Source organism: Lepus europaeus, chromosome 7, assembly GCF_033115175.1.
Source record: "Lepus europaeus isolate LE1 chromosome 7, mLepTim1.pri, whole genome shotgun sequence".
Classification (NCBI taxonomy): Eukaryota; Metazoa; Chordata; class Mammalia; order Lagomorpha; family Leporidae; genus Lepus; species Lepus europaeus.
In genome coordinates this window covers 20,978,764-20,999,546 of record NC_084833.1, presented here as the reverse complement: position 1 = coordinate 20,999,546, position 20,783 = coordinate 20,978,764, and the positions used below count along the sequence as shown (strand labels likewise).

Sequence of the window (20,783 nt, the reverse complement as noted above, 5' to 3'; positions counted from 1 at the left end):
CAGGAATTCATGTTCAACCTCAGTCCTGGACTATGATGTCATCTTGTCCAAGCCATTGGACTTCAGAACTTTTCTTGGCTAACAATATCTAAAAACAGGATTTAGAAGTGGCCGGTCTCATCATATTATGTGTATTTGGTCAACAATTATGAAGTCCTCCTTAAAAAAAAAAAAAAGGTGTTGCCTCTTCATGGGTGGTTACCTGAGACCACAGAGAACCTTGACTTTCTTTACTAATGAATTTTACTCACAGTTAGTTGGATCAGCAAAAGAAATGATTGTGAACATAGATGCCATATTTGCCAGCATGTCACTTTACGGCATTCTTCTAAAGGATTTGTTTTGTTTTGTTTTGCCAGAAAAATTTATTTGAGCTCTTGAGATTGGAAATCTTAAGTAGTCTTAGTAGGCAGGATATTTCTGCTGATAATGTGTCCTTTTCTGTTAATGTTTTTTGGGAGCCATAGATTTCACTGTAAGTCCTTTATTATTTGAAGATCTCTGTGCCAATGTTACATTTCAGGCAAGACTAATTTTAGCCAGGGTCACCAAAAGAATGACCAGTGTTATCTCCAGTAAGTTCGTGTGGTTCCCTTCTACGTCCTCTTGACACTGTCAGATTATCCAGAGAACATAAGTTATGGCCAGTGGTTCCGTGATTCCCTTCTCTTGTGTGTGGGCACATTTTCTTCACGTTACCCATTGCCTGCATCCTTAGCCATCATGACTGTTTTGTTTTCTCTCTTGCAGATGACACGATTGGTGCTGCCTCGAATGGTAGAAAGGTGAGTCATGAGCGAGCGCACGCGCACACACACACACACACACTGTGCATGCAGAACTCATTATTATTTATAGGGAGAATCCTTCCTTTGAAGAAGTCATTAAGGTGACTAATGAACCCAGCTGCCATGTCTTAGTAATGTGCCAGCAAGTCACACAGTGGAGCATGAGTCATCTGTGGTGGAGGCCTTTTCCACTCGATTCCCTTTTTATTTCTCTCTCTAGGGTTGTGGTGGTTCCTTTAGATCAGGATTAAAAAGCCTGCCTGAGTCACCATCACAAACTCAATTGCCTGCTATTCTGAGGGGGTGGACAGAGTTCCTGGGATATTCCTGGGAATGCCTTCCTTAAAGCTGTATGCTCCCAGAGCCAACATCAGGGGAGTTTCATGAAGCAAGATCCTACTCTCCAGTTTTTTGGTTCTTTCTGGGAGAATGGGTAGATGAGGAACTCAGCCATGGTTTATTGTAAGACGTCAGCCCAAGCCTGGAAAGAAAATGGTGTTTGCCAGCCCTGTGTGCATTCTAATTTGAATTGGGTACCACCAGGATATGGTAGATGTCTTCTTTTTTACTGAGCAATGTGCTGTGGAGGTCTCAGGTTTGAAATACCATGAAGTATAAGATTGTAATTCAACTGTATTCCTCCCTTGGAAAAACCAGAATAATGCTTAGGCCTTCAAAGAAAAACCTGTTGGAAAGAGCTAGGCTTGCATCTTGAGCCAGCTCTGTCACTTGCTAAAGTTAGTTATTCTCCCTCTGCAAAATAGCTTTAAAAAATATTTATTGGGGCCGGCACTGTGGTTTAGTGGTAGACCTGCTGCCTGCAGTGCCAGCACCCCACATGGGCGCCAGTTCAAGTACTGGCTACTCCACTTTCGATCCAGCTCTCTGATACGGCCTGGGAAAGCAGTGGAAGATGGCCCAAGTCCTTGGGCCCCTGCACCCACGTGGGAGACCCGGAAGAAGCTCCTGGCTCCTGCCTTCAGATCAGCACAGCTCTGGCCATTGTGGCCAGTTGGGAAGTAAAGCAGCGTATGGAAGACCTCTCCGTCTCTCCTTCTCTATATGTAACTCTTTCAAATAAAAAATAAATAATTCTTTAAAAAATATTTATTTATATGAAAGGCAGAGTTACTGAGTGGGGGGAGAGAAAGAGAGAGAGAGAGAGAGATCTTCCATCCACCTGTTCATTCTCCAAATGGCTGCAACAGCCAGAGCTGAAGCTAGGCTGAGGCCAGGAGCCGGAAGCTTCTTCTGGGTCTCCCACGTGGGTGTAGGGATGCAAGGACTTGGGCCATCTTCTACTGCTTTCCCAGGCACCTTAGCAGGGAGCTGGATTGGAAGTAGAACAAACGGAACCCAAACCAGCACCCATGTGGGGTGCTGGCATTGCAGGCAGCAGCTCTACCCACTATGCCACAACACTAGCCCCTGCAAAACAGCTTTGAATGTGAGATGTAGGGTACTGACAGTGTTGTAGATGGAAATCCTGAAGGCTTCTGCCACCAACTCCAGACAGGAACAATAACTTGAGTAGTTCCTGTGTACCAGGTGTTGTACCATGCTGCCACTGTACAGATTGAACAAAATGAGGTTAGAAACCCATTTGTTGAATATCTTCAGAGACTGGTTATGAAACTTTTTCTCAGAAATGCTCTTTGTAATTCCACTTTATCTGTTTAATTATTTTCGTAAAATTTCTCTTTAATGCTGCTAATTGTTGGATGACAGTAGAAATGAGCCCCTGATGGTCAGTCATGAAAATGGCAGTGACTAAATTAGACCAGAACACCCAGAAGACAGCAGAGTTGGACAGACAGAACAGAACCCAGCTGGGTTGAAATTTGGGCCATCATCTTAATCCTAGTTTGTCCATTGCAAGTGACATGGTATTAAAGAATTCAGTGTAGTAAATCCATCCATGAAAAAAAGAAGTATTTATAAGCCATAGAGGTATTGTAAAAAGATGCGTTTATTTCTTTGAAAGATGAAGTAACAGAGAGAGAGGTACAGAGATCTTCCATCTGCTGGTTCACTCTCCAAATGGCCACAGACAGCAGCCAGGTCTGGGCCAGGTCAAAGTAAGGAGCCGTGAACTTCTTCACGGTCTCCCACATGGATTGCAGGATTCATCTTCTACTGCCTTCCCAAGCACATTAGCAGGAAGTTGGATTGGAAATGGATCAACCAGGGTTCGAACCAGCACTTAAATGTGGGGTGTTGGCACTAGGCTCCAGCTTAACCCACTATATCTCAACGTTGGTTCCTGTAGAAGGAATTTTTTGATCGTGTGAGTGAAAACCATGTCGAAAGAGATAATGGTTGTGAAATCATTTTGCAGAACAAAATATCAGATTCAAAAAGTCAGAGAATCCAATGCTCTAAATTAATTGAAAGCAACCCTCCTCTTTTGACAGATGGATAAACTGAGGCTTCAAGAGATAGAGTGCTGTGAAGCTACATTGCTACACAGTGGGTTTGTAGAGGATACGAATGTAAGGAGCTATAGGAACTTCTCATTACCTCTGTAGGCCTGGCATCCAGTAGCACAGTTAGCAGGAACATTAGATAAAAACAATGCCAAGAAAAGAATTCACACATCTAACAGGGATTCATTAAGTAAAGCTTATCATGGAATATACAGAAGATGAGTTGGATCCTTGCCTTTCAGAAATCAAGTTGATTTTAAACTGAGCTTGAGACATGGTCTGATGGAAGCAATAGGATGAAATTGATGTGGGGGTGGTGATTGTGGTATTGCTAACAGTCAGTGAGAAATGGGTGTGGATTTTATGAATCAGTACCGTGGTTAGAAAAGGAACATCTCTGTCCAACTGAGTTAAGGAGTCACTTGGTGTATTGGTCAAGACAGGCTAACTGCTACAACAAATTACCCCAAATGTCAGTGGCTTACCACACAAAGACTTGTTCTCCCCTTATAGGTCTCTACCCAGTCATCCAGGGGTCTGAGTTTGTACATCTAAGAGCTCCATTGTTCTATAGAGTCTTAGCATTCTTCTGTGCACCCAGCTAGCAGATAAGGGAAGAGAGAGTTGGTGCTTTTAGGGACAGTTTCAGGGGCCAGCCCTGGAAGTGGTGTACATCACTGCACACAATCCATTGTCTAGAACAGTAAAAGCCTACAGCTTACAGAAAAGGAAGCCAGAAGTGTTACCTGGGAGGCCACAGCAAAGGCAGAAATGCAGATTAACAGATCATCTGGAATTGTCCTTACACATCATTAAGTGGTTTCATTATGACCTACTCTCTACACTGCCCCTAAATAGCATTTTCCTGTGTTTGGTTTCCATAGACTTGGTATCTCCGTGAGTACCAGTGGAGTCCTTTCTAAAGATCTTTTGTTGTCATTGTTTTTCCTTTCACTGATTTTACCTCTGATGTGTGAGATTTTTCCAAACCCTGTAGAATTGTAGCCTGGGGCCAACAATCGCTAAACAAGTATCTGTAATCAAACTAAGGTATTATTACCATAGAAGTAGAAAGTGCACAATTACATTATAGAGGAAACTTGCTCTTTCCACTTCCCTGGAATTATAAACATTGTGTACAGCTGAAGCCAGAAGGTGGTTGCCATAACAACCGTGGAAAAGCTAAAAATAGCTTCTTTCATACTGTATTGCTTAAGGTGGAATTATGACATGTTATGGTATTCTAGGGCAGGTAATTTTTTTTCATGTGCTAAATGTTTGCAAACTTTCTTCAACAAAGCAATATTGGTGCAATGTAAGTATTTGGATTGCTGGTTCTAATTATGTACCTCACTCAGGTGTTCCAAGGTGCTTTTCTGACAAAGAACTCTATTATGATAGCGTTTCTCACTTCACAAGACTCTGTTAGAGAACGGTCTGTACAAATTTCAATATTATGTTTCAATATTATGTATATTAAAATGTTTACATATATTAAAATATATATTAAACATATAAGATACGTTTATATATATTAAATGATACTCTAAGTGCATGCTTGAGTATGTCCTCCTTGAAATAAATGGGAAGAATTCTGATGGAGTCGTCTTTGTACATTCTCCTTTATCTGTCATCAAACTCTATAGAGTCAGCTGTGTGTGCTGGACCTGACCCTGCAGTCTGTAGACAGTTGGCCGTGCATGCTGGGCCTGATCCTGTCGTCGGTATACAGTTAGCTGTCACACGTGGACTGACTCTGCAGTCCTTATCCATTAGGTTGCCTACACTGGGGTCGACCCTTCAGTCCTGGGTTCCTCACCTTTCTTCAGAGCAGCATTTATGCTTCCCACCTCTCTTTCCTCACCTGCACTGTGGGACAGTGACGAGGTTTCCCGAGGGAGACAAAATTGGTGACTTCTTCTATAATAATAGTACTTTTTAAAGTGTATTTATTTGAACAATAGAATGTTTGTAGGTGTGAGGACAAGGATACTACAACAGCCTGATATAATGATGGGGCATTTATAGAATAAGTACTTAACCTTTCTTGTTTTTTAAATTCAGGTAACCCAGGATATTAATGGGAGTTTCATTAGTAGGAGGAAATTCTAGAAGTATAGCTATAGGAAGCTATACTTGCAAGGCACTTCATTTTTAAGGGGCAGGGTTAATGTTTGGCTTGTGAGAGGACTAGTAATTGAAGCGACTGTGTTTATATAAAAAAGATGCTCCCGTATCAGCAGTTGTTTTTCTGCTTCATTTTTGCAGTATTTTTGTTCTCGGAGATCCTCAGTCATTTGTTAGCTCTGAGACTCCATTGTGTAGCTGTTAGCAAGCAAGAAGATGAGTTAGGAATGTTGCATCACAGAAAATGTTACTTGCCTTGTTTATTTGGATATTTGTCATAAGAAACTAGGAAATGTGCTTGAAGTATGAGCAACATGAGTCTTCATTAGAGAAATTCAGCAAAAATCCTTAATGTGCCTCCCAATCTTAGAATTGTTCCCAAGTCCCCAGAAAATGAGAGATTACCCAGGGTTTGGTTTTATGTTTGTTTCTGTGTGCAATTAAGCGCAGCCCATTTTGTCCTTCTGCTTGATATAACAGAGTTGTCATGAGTCTGGCTCTACCATGGAAACTGCTTTGACGTCACTAATTCTGCTTAGATGGAGGATTAGAGCTAGACAAAGTAGTTGATTTTAAAGGCAAGTCCTTTATGCCTCACAGTCCCAAATGTTCATCCCCTTTTCTACATAAAGAATAGATACCGTATGCAGTGCAAGGATTAGAACAGGCTATACCAGTGTGTTATTTATAATTCATACAAAACTCAGTTGAATATTACTCTTGGAGAGAGAGGATTGTATGCTGTTGTGTATGCGGGTGTGGGAAGAAGGTTGTGCTAGATAACTAGCTGTGCTTGATGGGAGGACAGAGTTTTATTTGTAAAGGGCTTGTTTTGTTGACTGTCATTTGGTAATTATAAATGCTATCCTTTTATTTACTTAGGAGTATGTTCGTGCTTTTTTACAATACTTTGTTGGTCTTAGATTTAATGTATTTTAGAATGCAAATACATTGTTTTACAAATACTTTTAAAATCCCATTTTTTCCTAGCCCTACCCTGTAGAAATTTTAAATCAGGGTAGAATATTTGAAAAACAAATATCTTAGTTGCTGCAAAGAGTAAACAATAAAGGAGCATGACTGTATAATTATGACATTGGGTTATTGTTCTGTGTTATTTTTGAGAATGTGATGAAAACTTTTTAGTCTCTGAATGACTTTTCCTTTTCCTGAGCTGAAATCAGTGTTTGGCGAGTGAAGTTTTAAGAGTCTGGTTTGCTAAGGTCAAGGTTTGATTCTTTTAAGCATACTTGATTACCTTGAGCTTTAACTTTTAAAGACTTTTCAGTTGCATTTCATTTGTGAGGGGTGAAATGAGAAGTATGAGGCTTTTATTCCAGGGCCCACCCCCTAGCTAAGCTGAGCAGAATGCAGGGAGCCAGCTCCAAAACCAGCAGTGAGGAACGGGCTGCAGCTCCTGCGAGGTGCATCGCCGCGTCTCCTTCCAGCTGACTGCTGCTTCACCTGCGCGGAATGAGTGAGGGTATCACCCTTCCTGGTTAGAGAGGGGAGAAAACGTTAAAATGGTGCAACACTAGCCACTCAAGATGCTTAGGGTGCAGGGTGAGGGTGCACTTGTCAGGACTGTTGTATCAGTGTTGCATCAGGTGCAGTCCCTCTCAGCTTTCACTTGATTGCGAACAGCTTAAATAAGATATATTCTTTTTTTTTTTTTTAAGATTTATTTTACTTATTTGAAAGAGTTACAGAGAGAGGTAGAAACAGAGAGAGAGGTCTTCCATCCACTGGTTCACTTCCCAATTGGCCGCAATGGCCGGAGCTGCGCCCATCTGAAGTCAGTAGCCAGGAGCTTCTTCCTGGTCTCCCACGCGGGTGCAGGGCCCAAGGACTTGGGCCATCTTCTACTGCTTTCCCAGGCCACAGCAGAGAGCTGGATCGGAAGTGGAGCAGCCGAGACTAGAACCGGCGCCCATATGGGATGCTGGCGCTTCAGGCCAGGGTGTTAACCCACTGCACCACAGTGCCGGCCCCAGATGATACATTCTAATAGATAGCAAATCTATTTCTGCTTACTGCTTTATTGAGACATATTTCACATCTGTTTAAAGTATATAGTTCAGGGGCTGGCACTGTGGTATAGTGGGCTAAGCCACTGTCTACAACACCAGCATACCCAATATGGGCGCCTGTTTGAGTCCTGGCCACCCCATTTCTGATCCAGATCCCTGCTAATGCACCTGGGAAAGCAGCAAGAGATGTTCCAAGTACTTGGGCCCCTGCACGCACTTGGGAGACCCGGAGGAAGTTCCTGTCTCCTAACTTCAGATTGGCCTGGCTCTGGCCATTGCAGCCACTTGAGGAGTGAACTGGTGGGTAAAAGACTTCTCTCTCTGCCTCTGCCTCTTCCTCTCTGTAACTCCGCCTTTCAAATAAATAAGTAAATCTTTAAAATAAAATAAAGTATAATGTTAGAGATTTTTAGGAAATTTATAGAATTGTGTAATTGTCATTTTTTTCAAAGATTTTATTTATTTATTTGAGAGGTAGAGTTAAAGACAGTGAGAGGGAGAGACAAAGAGAAAGGTCTTCCATCCACTGGTTTACTCCGCAAATGGCTGCAATGGCCAGAGCTGAGCCAATCTGAAGGCAGGAGCCATGGAGCTTCTTCCAAGTCTCCCATGTGGGTGCAGAGACCCAAGGACTTGGCCCATCTTCTACTACTTTCCCAGGCCATTGCAGAGAGCTGGATTGGAAGAGAAGCAGCCAGGACTAGAAATGGCACCCATATAGGATGCCAGCACCACAGGCAGAGGATTAACCTACTGTGCGACAGCACCAGCCCCATCAATTGTCATTTTCAACACCCTAAAAAGGTAGATATTTTAAGAATCATAAGTGAATACTGAATGAAAACTTTCTTGTAACAAAAGTGGTTTTTATTCCATTTTTATTTATTTTTTTATACAGAAGATCAATTTAGTATATACTAAGTAAAGATTTCAACAGTTTGCCATACAGAAACACAGTGTAAAGTACTGTTTGAGTGCTAGTTATACTGTTAATTCACATAGTACAACACATTAAGGACAGATATCCTACATGGGGAGTACATGCACAGTGACTCCCATTGTTGATTTAACAATTGACACTCTTGTTTATGGCGTCAGTAATCACCTGAGGCTCTTGTCATGAGTTGCCAAGGCTATGGAAGCCTTTTGAGTTCGCCAACTCCGCTCTTCTTTAGACAAGGCCATAGTCAAAGTGGAAATTCTCTCCTCCCTTCAGAGAAAGGTACCTCCTTCTTTGATGGCCCATTCTTTCCGCTGGGATCTCACTCACAGAGATCTTTAGATCTTTCATTTAGGTTTTTTTGTTGTTGTTGTTGTTATTTTTTTTGCCAGAGTGTCTTGGCTTTCCATGCCTGAAATACTCTCATGGGCATTTTATGAACTGAAACTGATCACTTTGACTAATGAGATGGCATTGGTACATGCCACCTTGATGGGATTGAATTGGAATCCCCTGGCCTGTTTCTAACTCTGCCATTTGGGACAAGTCCGATTGAGCATGTGCCGAACTGTACATCTCCTCCCTCTCTTATTCCCACTTTTTTTATTTGCAACAAAATGGAGGAATCTGGAAAACATCATGCTGAGTGAATTAAGCCAGTCCCAAAGGGACAAATATCATATGTTCTCCCTGATCGGTGACAACTAACCAAGCACCAAAAAGGAAACCTGTTGAAGTGAAATGGACACTATGAAAAACAATGACTTGATCAGTCCTTGTCCTGACTGTCGAGGAACAACTTAATACTTTATCCCTTTTAGTATTTTTGTTGTTGTTGTTCTACTTAATACTATTGGTTGAATTCTTTAATTAACACACAATTATTCTTAGGTGTTTAAATTTAACTGAAAAGTGATCCCTGTTAAATATAAGAGTGAGAATAAGAGAGGGAGGGAGGGAGGGAGGGAGGGAGGGAAGGAAGGAAGGAAGGAAGGAAGGAAGGAAGGAAGGATGCAGTTAATCAACTGACTACTTATTTGCAGCTTTCTTCAGTATACTTAATAACATCTTATCATTTGAAAATAGATGTCTATCCCCAAAACATTAATCGATTTCTCTGCTGAGGAAAGTATATATTACTCATAAGAACTTCTATTAAAGCAAAGCAAAACAAAACAACCAGCTTGTTTCCAGTGACACACATGAAGCCGAGGATGCTGACTTCCCTGTGATGGTTGAAGTGGCATCTTGCCTAGAGGCTGGCAGATGGAGCGGGTGACCTTTGGGGATTATTTCTTTTCAGATCTACGTCTAAAATATCTTAAATGCTGTTTAATCATGTTTCCTTTATTATTTTTGCATAAAAAGGTCTGTATAGTCTCTTTCTTAATTTTTAAAATAATGGGCCTTGGGGAAGTAAATTCAAAGAATGATGAGCAACTGGGCTAAAGGACAGGAAGCTGGTGTCAGGGATGAAGTGGGTGGGGTCCACTTGTTATAGCTAAAGAAGACCCTTGAGAGAAGAATGGGTTTGAGAGGAACAATGACTGTTAGTTCTGACATTCTATGTGTTACCTGGTCTACATGGATTTGCTAACAACTGGAATATCTACAGCATTGTTTTCCTCAAACTAGTTTTCTGTTTATTTGTTAGATTAAAAATTCTTACTCATTGGCTGACTTGACTTTTTTTTTTTTTTTTAAGATTTGTTTACTGGGACCGGCACTGTAGCATAGTGGGTAAAATTGCTGCCTGTAGTGCCAGTATCCCATATGGCACTAGCTCAGTTCGAGTCCTGGCTGCTCCACTTCTGATTCAGTTCTCTGCTATGGCCTGGGAAAGCAGTGGAAGATGGCCCAAGTCCTTGGGCCCCTCCACTGGTGTGGGAGATCTGGATGAAGCTCCTGGCTCCTGGCTTCGGCCATTGTAGCCATCTGGGGAGGGAACCAGTGGATGGAAGACTTCTTAAAAAAAAAATAAAGATATATTATTTACTTGAAAGGCAGAGTTACAGAGAGGCAGAGGCAGAGAGAGATAGAGAGATCTTCTATCCGCTAGTTCACTCCCCAAATGCCCATAACAGCCAGCCAGAGCTGAGCTGATCTGAAGCCAGGAACCAGGAGCTTCTTCCAGGTGTCCCATGCAGGTGCAGGGACCAAGGGACTTGGGCCATCTTCTACTGCTTTCCCAGGCCATAGCAGAGAGATGGATTGGAAGTAGAGCAGCCTGGACTAACTAGCATCCATATGGGATTCTGGCATTGCAGGTGGCAGCTTTGCCTGCTATTCCACAGTGCCAGTCCCTCTGACTTTACGTTTTAAGAGTCCTGAAAGTTACAGTAGAAATTGAGCTCCTTCTTTTGGCCAAAGAATATGATTTCATGAACTCTAGAGTCACTTAATTTTAGAATCAACTGTTTGTTTGGTGCCCAAATACCTACAACCAAGGGAAAGTAGGAGGGTGGGACATGGCCATTCACTCATTGTCAGAAGATTCTATTAAGTGCCTGTTTGTTGCATACTCCATGTTGTATAGCGTGTTGTGAAGGACAGTGGGCTATGGTAGCTAGAAGCTTGTGGTTTTCTTGAGGGAGAGAATGCTTTTACCTATAAAATGATTACATTCTATAGCAAGGTAATATATGGTGGTAAGCCAAAATAAAGATGCATGGAGGGAGTATAAGAGTATCTGAAAGTGAGAATTCTTGGTACTGTGACCAGAGAGGACCTCAAAGGGGAGAGAGCAACTGGAGGAGACTGTAATCTGATCCGGTCATGCCCTGGATCACTAGGACTAGGAAATGAGCCAATGGTAAAGAAGAGTTATTTTTAGTTGATTGAATTATGCCTCCATGTGCTGGCCTACCGTATCACACACTGAGGAGAGACAGAGAAGGATGTATGATTTAAAAAAAAAAAAATCTATGTTACTCTGCTTCAAATAATTATATATCTCAATCTGCGATTCTCAGACCGCTGTGTATATGATTGCCCTGTATTGACTTGGTACATTTTCCTTTTTAGATCTAAAGGTGCAATTCTGAACATCTCCTCTGCCAGTGGCACGTTCCCAGTTCCACTGCTGACCATCTACTCTGCAACCAAGGTGAACAGCGTTTTAGGGAGGCATGGGTATAAGAGTGAGCAATACTTTCTAAGCTGAGAGATTAAAGTAGATAGAAGTTTCCTGAAGTTCAAATCTTGGCAGTTTTCCAATGGAATGAGACAAAACGGAAACTACCCAATGCAAGCTTCAGGAGAGCCAGAGCTAGGTGTGACACCCGGGTATGAGATCCACACAGGCCTTTGTTCCTCCCGGTAGTTTACTGATTTTAAAGGTGACACTTGTCCTTTCATGGAGAGCTGGCCTAGACCAGTTGATTAGAACATGATGTTAATGGGTAGAAGATTCTGAATTTGGTAGATGAATGAGTCAACTTCACACAATTTGGAAGAAGTACACACAGTCAACACATACATGTACACACTAGGCACAGGATAGTGTGAGTGAGAGAATGACTGTTTTGTCCCATTATCCAGAATTTACTGGTAACTCCTTGTTACTTCTGGGATGTGAGAATTTTCCAGAGTTCTCTGTAAGAGCCATAATTTCACACAGCATTACCGTTCACCTCTTCACATTACTTCTAGGAAAATAATTTTGAATGCATTTCCTGCTGCCTGCAGGTCAGTAGCCTCATCTTCAGATACATTGTTGAGGCAAGGACTACATCTCTTAAGGGAAAATGACTGCTCAGACCTTAACATTGAGCAAGCTTTTCAGGAAAAGTAAGCTTAATATATTATACAGTAAGAACTTGTAATATGTCATCAAAAGACAGGAACAAAACATTGGCCTTCTTTTTCACTTGATAAAATTCAAATCATCATGGCTATCTTTTGGGAAAGCTTGGCACCACCCCAGAGTCCCTGCCATTAACTTGATTTCCGTATCCCTGAAACGTAATGCCAGGTTTCTTGAAGGGATTGGTGACCCCAACTTCTTACCTGTCTCCATGAACAGAAAATTATTGCTAATTGGGACTCTTGCAGAGTCTTTTTCTTTTTTAAGATTTATTTATTTGAAAGGCAGAGTTACAGAGAGGCAGAGGGAAAGAGAGAGAGGTCTTCCATCTCCTGATCACTCCCCAGATTGCCACAACGGCCAGAGCTGGGCCGATCTGAAGCCAGGAGCCTGGAGCTTCTGGGTCTCCCTTGCTGGTGCAAGGGCCAAAGGACTTGGGCCATCTTCCACTTATTTCCCAGGCCTTAGCAGAGAGCTGGTTCAGAAGTAAAGCAGCTGGGACTTGAACCAGCGCCATTTGGGATGCCAGCACTGCAGGTGATGGCTTTACCTGCTACGCCACAGCACTGGCCTCCAGAGTCATTATTGATACTTTGCATTTCAAGCCCAAGATTAAGTCCATATTTTTCCCCCAAAAATGGCTTTTTACAAATGGATTTCAGGTTGTACCATGATCAGAAGAGGCGCTGTCACATTCAGCTCTGCTCTTGATGGCTCTTTCCATCCTAGAGCTGCAAGAGGATGCTTGCTCTTTTCTTTGTAGCAGCAGCGAAGTCCCCATAGAACTGAGTTAGACAGAATTCATATTGTGTTTTCATTTGAGTGGCAAGTAGAGAGAAGAAATGCATGCTTTGACTTATAATATAAAATATTTTTTCTTGGAAAATAATTTTCTGGGGAAAAATAAGGATAAGAAGAGTTTTTTCCAATTAAAATTTGTTCTGCATAGTATTTGGTAAGATAATACTTCATTTAGTGGCAAGCAAAAACAACTTGAGCTGTTGGTGTTTTTTAAGATGTAGTCTGCTTTTGAAATGAAAAAGAATGATTAGAAATGATAGTGTTAACTGGTTAGTTTGTTATTTTTTGTTTCTATGGCTACAAGTCAGACACATTGATGTAATCTGTGTGTTTTCTTCTCCCTCCCACTGCCTCCCAGGCTTTTGTAGATTTCTTCTCTCAGTGCCTCCATGAGGAATACAGGAGCAAGGGCATCTTTGTGCAGGTGAGTGCAGTTTGCTTCTGTTAAGTATCCCTGTTTTTGTGTGGTTTCCACAGCAACTGTTGCTGTCTTGGCAACAAAAGAAAATCACACTCCTAAGTTAGTGGATGTGACGTTAGCATACTGTTAGACATGGTTTCTCTCTCTCTCTCTCTCTCTCTCTCTCTCTCTCTCTCTCTTTTAAGATTTATTTATTTGAAAGTCACAGTTACAGAGAGGGAAAGAAAGACAGAGGGAGAGATCTTCCATCCTATGGTTCACTCCCCAAATGGCCGCAACAGCTGGGCCAGGCTGAAGCCAAGAGCCAGGAGCTTCTTCCAGGTCTCCCATATGGGTGGCAGGGGCCCAGGGACTTGGGCCATCTTCCGCTGCTTTTCCCAGGCTGTCAGCAGGGAGCTGAATCAGAAGTGGAGCAGCAAGGATTCGAACTGGCTCCCATATGGTTTGCCAGCACTGTAGGCAGTGGCTTAACTTGCTGCATGACAGCATAGACCCCAGTTTCTATTTCATTTACATATATAAGTCTGGGTTTTTAAAAACTGCCCCCTAGAATTTTTTTTAGCAGGGATCCCTAAAGTAGAGCTAAATGGAGTGTAAACAGTTGAATCCTAACTATTATAAGTTCTTACTACTTTATGTTGAGATAATTAGACTATTGATAGTCTCTTCTTTTTAAAAATTGTGGAGAAATACATATAGCATTTTCATCGTTTTTAATTGTGCAGTGCACTGGCATGAAGCACATTCACACTGTTGTGCAGTCATTAATGTCATCCAGCTGTAGAACATGTTCCATTTTCTAGATTAGAAACTCTATTCATTAAACACTAACTCTTCATTTGCCCCTTCCCTCAGGACTGGGTAGTTTCTATCTCTATAAATTTGGCTACTCTTAGTTCCTCATATGAATGGAATTGTACAGTATTTGACCTTTTGTAACTGTCTTCACTTAGTATAATGTCTTCAAAGTTCATCCCTGGTGATAAGTCAGAATTCCCTTCCTTTTAAAGTGCTGATTAATATTCCATTGCATGTGTGGATTGCATTTGGTTTGTTCATTCCTCTGTAGATGGGCATTTGGGTTGTTTCCACTTGCTGGCTATTCTAAATATGCATCTATGAATGTGGGCACATAAATATTTCTTTGAGACCCTGCTTTCACATTTTTTGGCTGTGTACTTAGAAGTAGGCATGCTAGGCCATGTGGTAATTTATATGAAATCTTTTGAGGAACTATGATTCTGTTTTCCCTATTGGCTGCACCATGTTATACTCCACTAGCAGTGTATGAGAGTTCCAATTTCTCAGATATCCTTGCTAACATTTGTTACTTTCTGTTGCTGTTGTTCTATAACAGTCATCCTCATGGCTATGAAGTGGTATCTCATTAAGGTTTTGATTTGCTTTCTCTGATGATGAGCAGTGTTGAGCACCTTTCCAGGGGCTAAATGGCCATATGTATATCAGCTTTGGGAAAATATCTATTCAAGTCCTTTCCCATTTCTAAATTGAGTTTTTTGGGTTTTTCTTGTCACTGAATTATAGTAGTTCCTTATATATTCTGGATGTTGACATCTTATTAGATAGATATATGATATCCAGATATTATCACCATTCTGTGAGTTGCCTTTTCATTCTGCTGATAGTGTCTTTTATTTACTTACTTATTTATTTTTAAGAGATTTATTTTATTGGAGTGGCGCTCTGGCACAGCAGGTTAAGATGCCACCTGCAGCGCTGGCATCCCATATGGGCACCAGTCCAAGTCCTGGCTTCTCCACTTCCAATCCAGCTCCCTACTAATGCACCTGGAAAAGCAATGGAAGATAACCCAAGTGCTTGGGCCCCTGCACCCATGTGGGAGACCCAAATGAAGCTCTGATCTGGCCCAACCCTAGCCATTGCAGGCATTTGGGGAATGAACCAGTAGATGGAAAACTCTCTCTCTCTCTCTGCCTCTGCCTCTCCATCTTTCAAATAAATAAACAAATCTTAAAAATTTATCTTTTTTAATTGAAAGGCACAGTTACAGAGAGAGCGAGAGAGAGAAGAGAGGTAGAATCAGAGAGAACAATCTTCCATCCACTGATTCACTCCCCAAATGGCCACCATTGCTGGGGCTGGGGCTGGGCCAGACTGAAGCCTGGAGCTAGGAGCTTCTTCCAGGTCTCCCACATGGGTGCAGGGGCCCAAGCACTTGGGTCGCCCTCTGCTGCTTACCCAGGTGCATTAGCAGGGAGCTGGATCAGAAATGGAGCAGCTGGGACTTGAACCAGTGCCCCATAAGGGATGCTGGCGTGGCACGCAGCGATTTATCCTCTACACCACAACTCCTGTCCCTGATAGTGCCTTTTAATGCACAGATATTGCTAGTATCTTTTTAACTTTGATGCAGTCTAATTTATCGGTTTTTTCTTTTGTTGCCAGTATTTTTGGTGTCTTATCCAAGAAATCCTTGCCAAATCCAGTATAACGAACTTTTCCCCATTTTCTTCCAAGAGTTTTATATTTTTAGCTCTTATCTCAGGCCTTCTGTCCATTTTTATAAAGATTTTTGAGTATATCATGTAGCTAGGAGACCCTAATGCTATGGATATACAATAGAAAATAGGAGGGGAAGTAGATGTAACATTTTTAGTGGGTGTCTATTTCATGTCAGTTATTTGTTCCCCCAAAGAAATAATGGCCTACAGTGTTTCCATGCTAGGTCATTTTTAATAATGTCTTGGGAGGAGTTGTAATCCTTGCCTCTTTACTCCTTCTGCCCATCACTTATCCCCCTTCTACATATGCCTGGTATTCACTGTGGCTTTCCTTACTATAGACCTAGTATTTTGCTTTTTGTACCCCAAAAGCCCAAATGATCAATGAAAATGACAGCAAATATTTGAGTAGCTTCTTTTCAGGCATAGTGCTAAACACTTTAAATATGTCATTTCACTGCCTGCCCTAATGATTCTGTGAGATGGTGTGGTTATCATAAAGCTGTGGAAATTGAAGCTTAGCAGTATTAAATCTTTTCCCCATGTTGAACCATGACTCAAATATGGGTCAGTTTGGCACCAAAACCTTTGTCCATTTTATTTATTATTAAGATTTTATTTTATTTGTTTGAAAGGTAGATTTACAGATAGATAGGGGGAGAGAGAGAGAGAGACATCTTCCATCTGCTGGTTCACTTCCCAGATTGATGCAACAGCCAGGGCTGGGCCAAATGAAGCCAGGAACCTGGAATTCCATCTTCATCTCCCAGGTGGGTGGCAGGGGCCCAGGAACCTAGGCCTGCTTTCCCAGGCATATTAGCAGGGAGCTGAATCAGAGGTGGAGCAGCCAGGACATGAACTGGCGCCCATATGGGATACTGGCATTGCAGATGATGGTTTAATCTACTGTGCCACTAAGTCTTTGTTCTTAATCACTAAGCTACCTTCTCCAGGCCTGTAGCAAAGAACACCTAAGTATGGGTTGCTTAGTTCCTTTTTTCTTCTGTATTTTGTAAATAATCAAGATGGGCTTTGGTATTACCGAAATCTTGCTTCTCACCCTTTTTATTCTGAGTAGACATTGGAGCTGAATCATCCATTGTGTGAGAGAGAGTGCTCATGAGAGGAGAGGGGAGCGCATGTTTCCTCATCTTCCAGTGTCAACTTAGAGCCTGATTCCTCTAAACCTGTTCCTGAGTTTTCACCCAGGAGACCCCTAGATATCATAGCCCCTTGTTATTTTCTGACTTGCAGCTTGCCACCAGGAATAGGGTATGTTGGGGAGGACAGGGTTTTCTAGAGTCCTGAGCTACCGTCCTCTCCTTCCCCTCTTCTGTGCCACCAGTCATTCCAGCGCTATTAACAACTCTGCTATGCAGAATGTGTGATCTGTGGGTGACAAGGAAACTGGTGCAGTATTCCTGGGAGGTGAGGCATCACACACCGAGCAATAATATATGTTTCTTTCTGGTGAGTCTGTTGTAACCAAGCCATTAATTTAATAATTTTATGTTTTTATAGATTTATTGATTGATTGATTTGAAAGGCAGAGTAACAGAGAGGCAGAGGCAAAGAGAGAGAGAGAGAGAAGGAGGTCTTCCATCCTCTGGTTCACTCCCCAATGGCTGGAATGGCTGGAGCTGAGCCAGTCCAAAGCCAGGAACAACTTCTAGGTCTCCCGTGTGGGTACAATGACCAAGGACTTGTGCCATCTTCCACTGCTTTCCTAGGCCGTAGCAGAGAGCTGGATCAGAAGTGGAGCAGCTGGGACTCAAACTGGAGCCCATATGGGATGCCGGCACTGCAGGCGGTGGCTTTACCTGCTACACCACAGCACCGGCCCCAGATTTAATAATTTTAAATACCTACTAAGACTAGGTAGCAATGCTACCTAGTGGTAGGTGGGTAACCCATAGGTCTAGTGACCTGAAGCTACCAGTACTTCAATAATAAGCATCAGGCCCTATGAGCACGAGTAACTAATTCTTGAAATTCTGTCTGTCTCATTCCCTCAAAGATCTTTCTCCCAGATTATCTACTTTTAGTCTGGTGTGACTAAAAGCTACCACAAGAAACATGTTAACATTTGCCTTCTGAAGTATTTTACTTTGATAAACTTTTATTTTTTCCTAATAATGAATGATGAATTATGTAATGTTACCATTTTCTTTCTACATATAAATTCATTCAAAGCTTACACTTAGAATGAATTTGGTGAAAAACGAGACTCAGATGTTGGTGAGAGAATACAGTTTGTCATTCCATGTGAGCTACAATAGACTAGGAGAACTTCACCAATTCTAGTCAGAAAGGCAAAAAGCTGCTCTAACTGATGCACAGAATGAAAATTACTAATTTTTCTTATATCGTCTCCATATTTTTGGGGGTCAGAATATTTTTCAGCTGATTCCCTCTCCCACTCTGACTCACCTTTGTTTCTTAGGTGATTTTGTGAAAGTCCTTCATAGCCTTCCCATGGCTGCCCATAAGGCTTAGGATTAGATCTAGACTCGACAAAGGCGTCTTCTTGCATCCTGTTCATTCGAGGTCAGGCCAGAGCAGACACCATGGTGTCCAGTGCACGCGCTGCTTCCTGGAGTCCCCAGGACTGCCAACCCTTTCCCCAGGTCCTCTTTGCCCTGTGACCCCGGTGTATCTTTCAAGGCCTTGGTCACAGTTTACCTGCCCCCAGAAGCTCTACCTCAGCCCCTTGGCACATTTGGCTACACTTTTCCCTCTGCTGTCTTCTGTCTGCCTCTGCTCTCTGGCCCTTCCCACTCTTCCCTTCTTGAATGTATTCTTTTTTTTTTTTTTTTAAAGATTTATTTATTTACTTGAGAGGTAGAGTTACAGTCAGAAAGAGGGAGAGACAGAAAGGTCTTCCATCTGCTGGTTCACTCCTCAAATGGCCAGAACGGCAGTGGCTTAGCTGATCCGAAGCCAGGAGCTTTTTCTGGGTCTCCCAAACAGGTGCAGGGGCCTAAGCACTTGGGCCATCATCTATTTCTTTCAATGCCATAGCAGAGAGCTGGATCAGAAGAAGAGCAGCTGGAACATGAACCAGTGCCCATATGGGATGCTGGTGCCATAGACAGAGATTTAGCTCACTGTGCCACAGTGCCAGCTCCTAATGTATTCTTTAAAAAAGAAAAAGAAAAGGGTTGAGGGGACAACACTGTGGCATAACAGGTAAAAACTATTGCCTGTGGCACAGGAATCCCATATAGGCACCTGTTCGAGTCCCAGCTGCACCACTTCTGATCCAACTCTCTGCTAGGGTGCCTGAGAAAGCAGCAGAAGGTGGCCCAAGTACTGGGCCCCTGCAACCGCATTGGGGACCTCGAAGAAGCTCCTGGGCTCCTGGCTTCAGACACACAGAGAGAGAGAGAGAGAAAGAGAGATCTTCAACTGCTGGTTCACTAACCAAATGGCTGCAACAGCCAGAACTGGGCTAGGCCAAGCCAGGAGCCAGAAATTCCGTCCTGGCCTCTCACACACTTGGATCACCTGCTGCTGCCTTCCCACATCCATTAGCAGGAAGCTGTTCGGGAAGCAGAGCAGCCAGAGCTGGAACCTGCACTCTGATAGGGCATGCCCACATCCCTGTTGGTGACATAACCTGCTGTGCCTCAACACCAGCCCCTGCTTGAATGTATTCTTGAGAACAGGGTTCTTTAATCTGATTGGTCTCTGTGTTGCTGATGGCATCCTGGAGACCTGCCGTTTGCATGGTATATCTGAGGACTTTGGTTGTACATGGTCAAACTCTGCTGCACATTCATCCGTTGAGCTTTGTCTGTTACTCTCATATGCTTCTGATCTTGAATTTTCAACTTCTATATCTCAGAGGCCTCCAAGCTAATGTCATGTTGCCAGGTTTCTTTCTTTCATTTTTTTTTTTCCTAATCTTTGGAAGGAGAGCTGTCTTTTTTAGGTCTGTTTCCGTGTGAATGTTCATCAAGTAGCTCTTTTAGGAAACGAAGAGAACGTGTTTTTGTAATTCTAACTGGTTGTACATTTACTTCCTTTCACTCTTTTCTGTTTTTCTATCTCCATCTTTCCCTCAATTTCTTTCCCATAATTTTATAAGAACATTTAAAATTTCTTTCAAGAACTCAAATTGCTATTTTATAATCATTTCCCGGAAATTCAAATAAATTATCGTGACAACAAGTGATATACATGCCTTGGAGGTGAACTCTGGACCTGATGGACTCCATCTGTTGATTGGGAACGAGGATAAGAAATACATTCTCATCAAAAGAGTGCACTTTGGATGAAGACCATTTGTTCTCATTATTACTCTATAGTTAAAGCCCAGGGGGAAATTTCAAAAAAAAAAAAACCACACCAAAAAACTATGCTTAAATCTTTCCCAGGATAAAACTGTAAGTAATCTGGCTAGTTAGTGGATCCTACACCCAGACTCCTTCTTTCTGCCCTATCTGATTAGCAATTAATGCTGAGCAGGTGTGAAGTAGCTAACACTATGACTAAATCCTAAAACCAGTTATAAGAATACAAATAGTACAAAGAACCCCATACTGGGGCCAGCGTTGCGGCACAGCAAGTTAAGCCACTGCCTGTGATGCCAGCATCCCATATGGTGGAGTGTGCCAGCTGCTCCACTTCTGATCCAGCTCCCTGCTAATGGCCTGGGAAAAGCAGCAGAAGATGGCTCAAGCACTTGGGCCCCTGCCACCCACGTGGGAGACCTGGAAGAAGCTCCGGACTCCTGACTTCCTCTTTCTCTCCCCTCTCCCTATCTCTCCCCTCTCCTCCACATCTCACTGTAACTCTGACTTTCTAAATTAATTAAAAACAAAAATAAGAACCCCATATCATCCTCTACCCAGACTGACTTATTATTAACATTTTACCCCATTTGTCTTTTTTTTTTTTTTTTTTAAGGGAAAGGGATTACTGGAGAAAACCCAACAGACCGGAGGGGAGGGGCGAAGA

The 20,783-nt window shown here is 42.3% G+C and overlaps 1 protein-coding gene across 1 annotated transcript in view; it reads left to right on the top strand.

The window, feature by feature from the left end:
* Positions 1-20,783, top strand: part of HSD17B12 (hydroxysteroid 17-beta dehydrogenase 12) — a 204,323-nt gene that overhangs the window by 168,281 nt on the left and 15,259 nt on the right. The window contains exons 7-9 of the mRNA XM_062196279.1: positions 751-785; positions 11,336-11,417; positions 13,276-13,341. Coding sequence (XP_062052263.1) covers positions 751-785; positions 11,336-11,417; positions 13,276-13,341 — 183 coding nt within the window. The remainder of the gene's footprint in view (positions 1-750; positions 786-11,335; positions 11,418-13,275; positions 13,342-20,783) is intronic.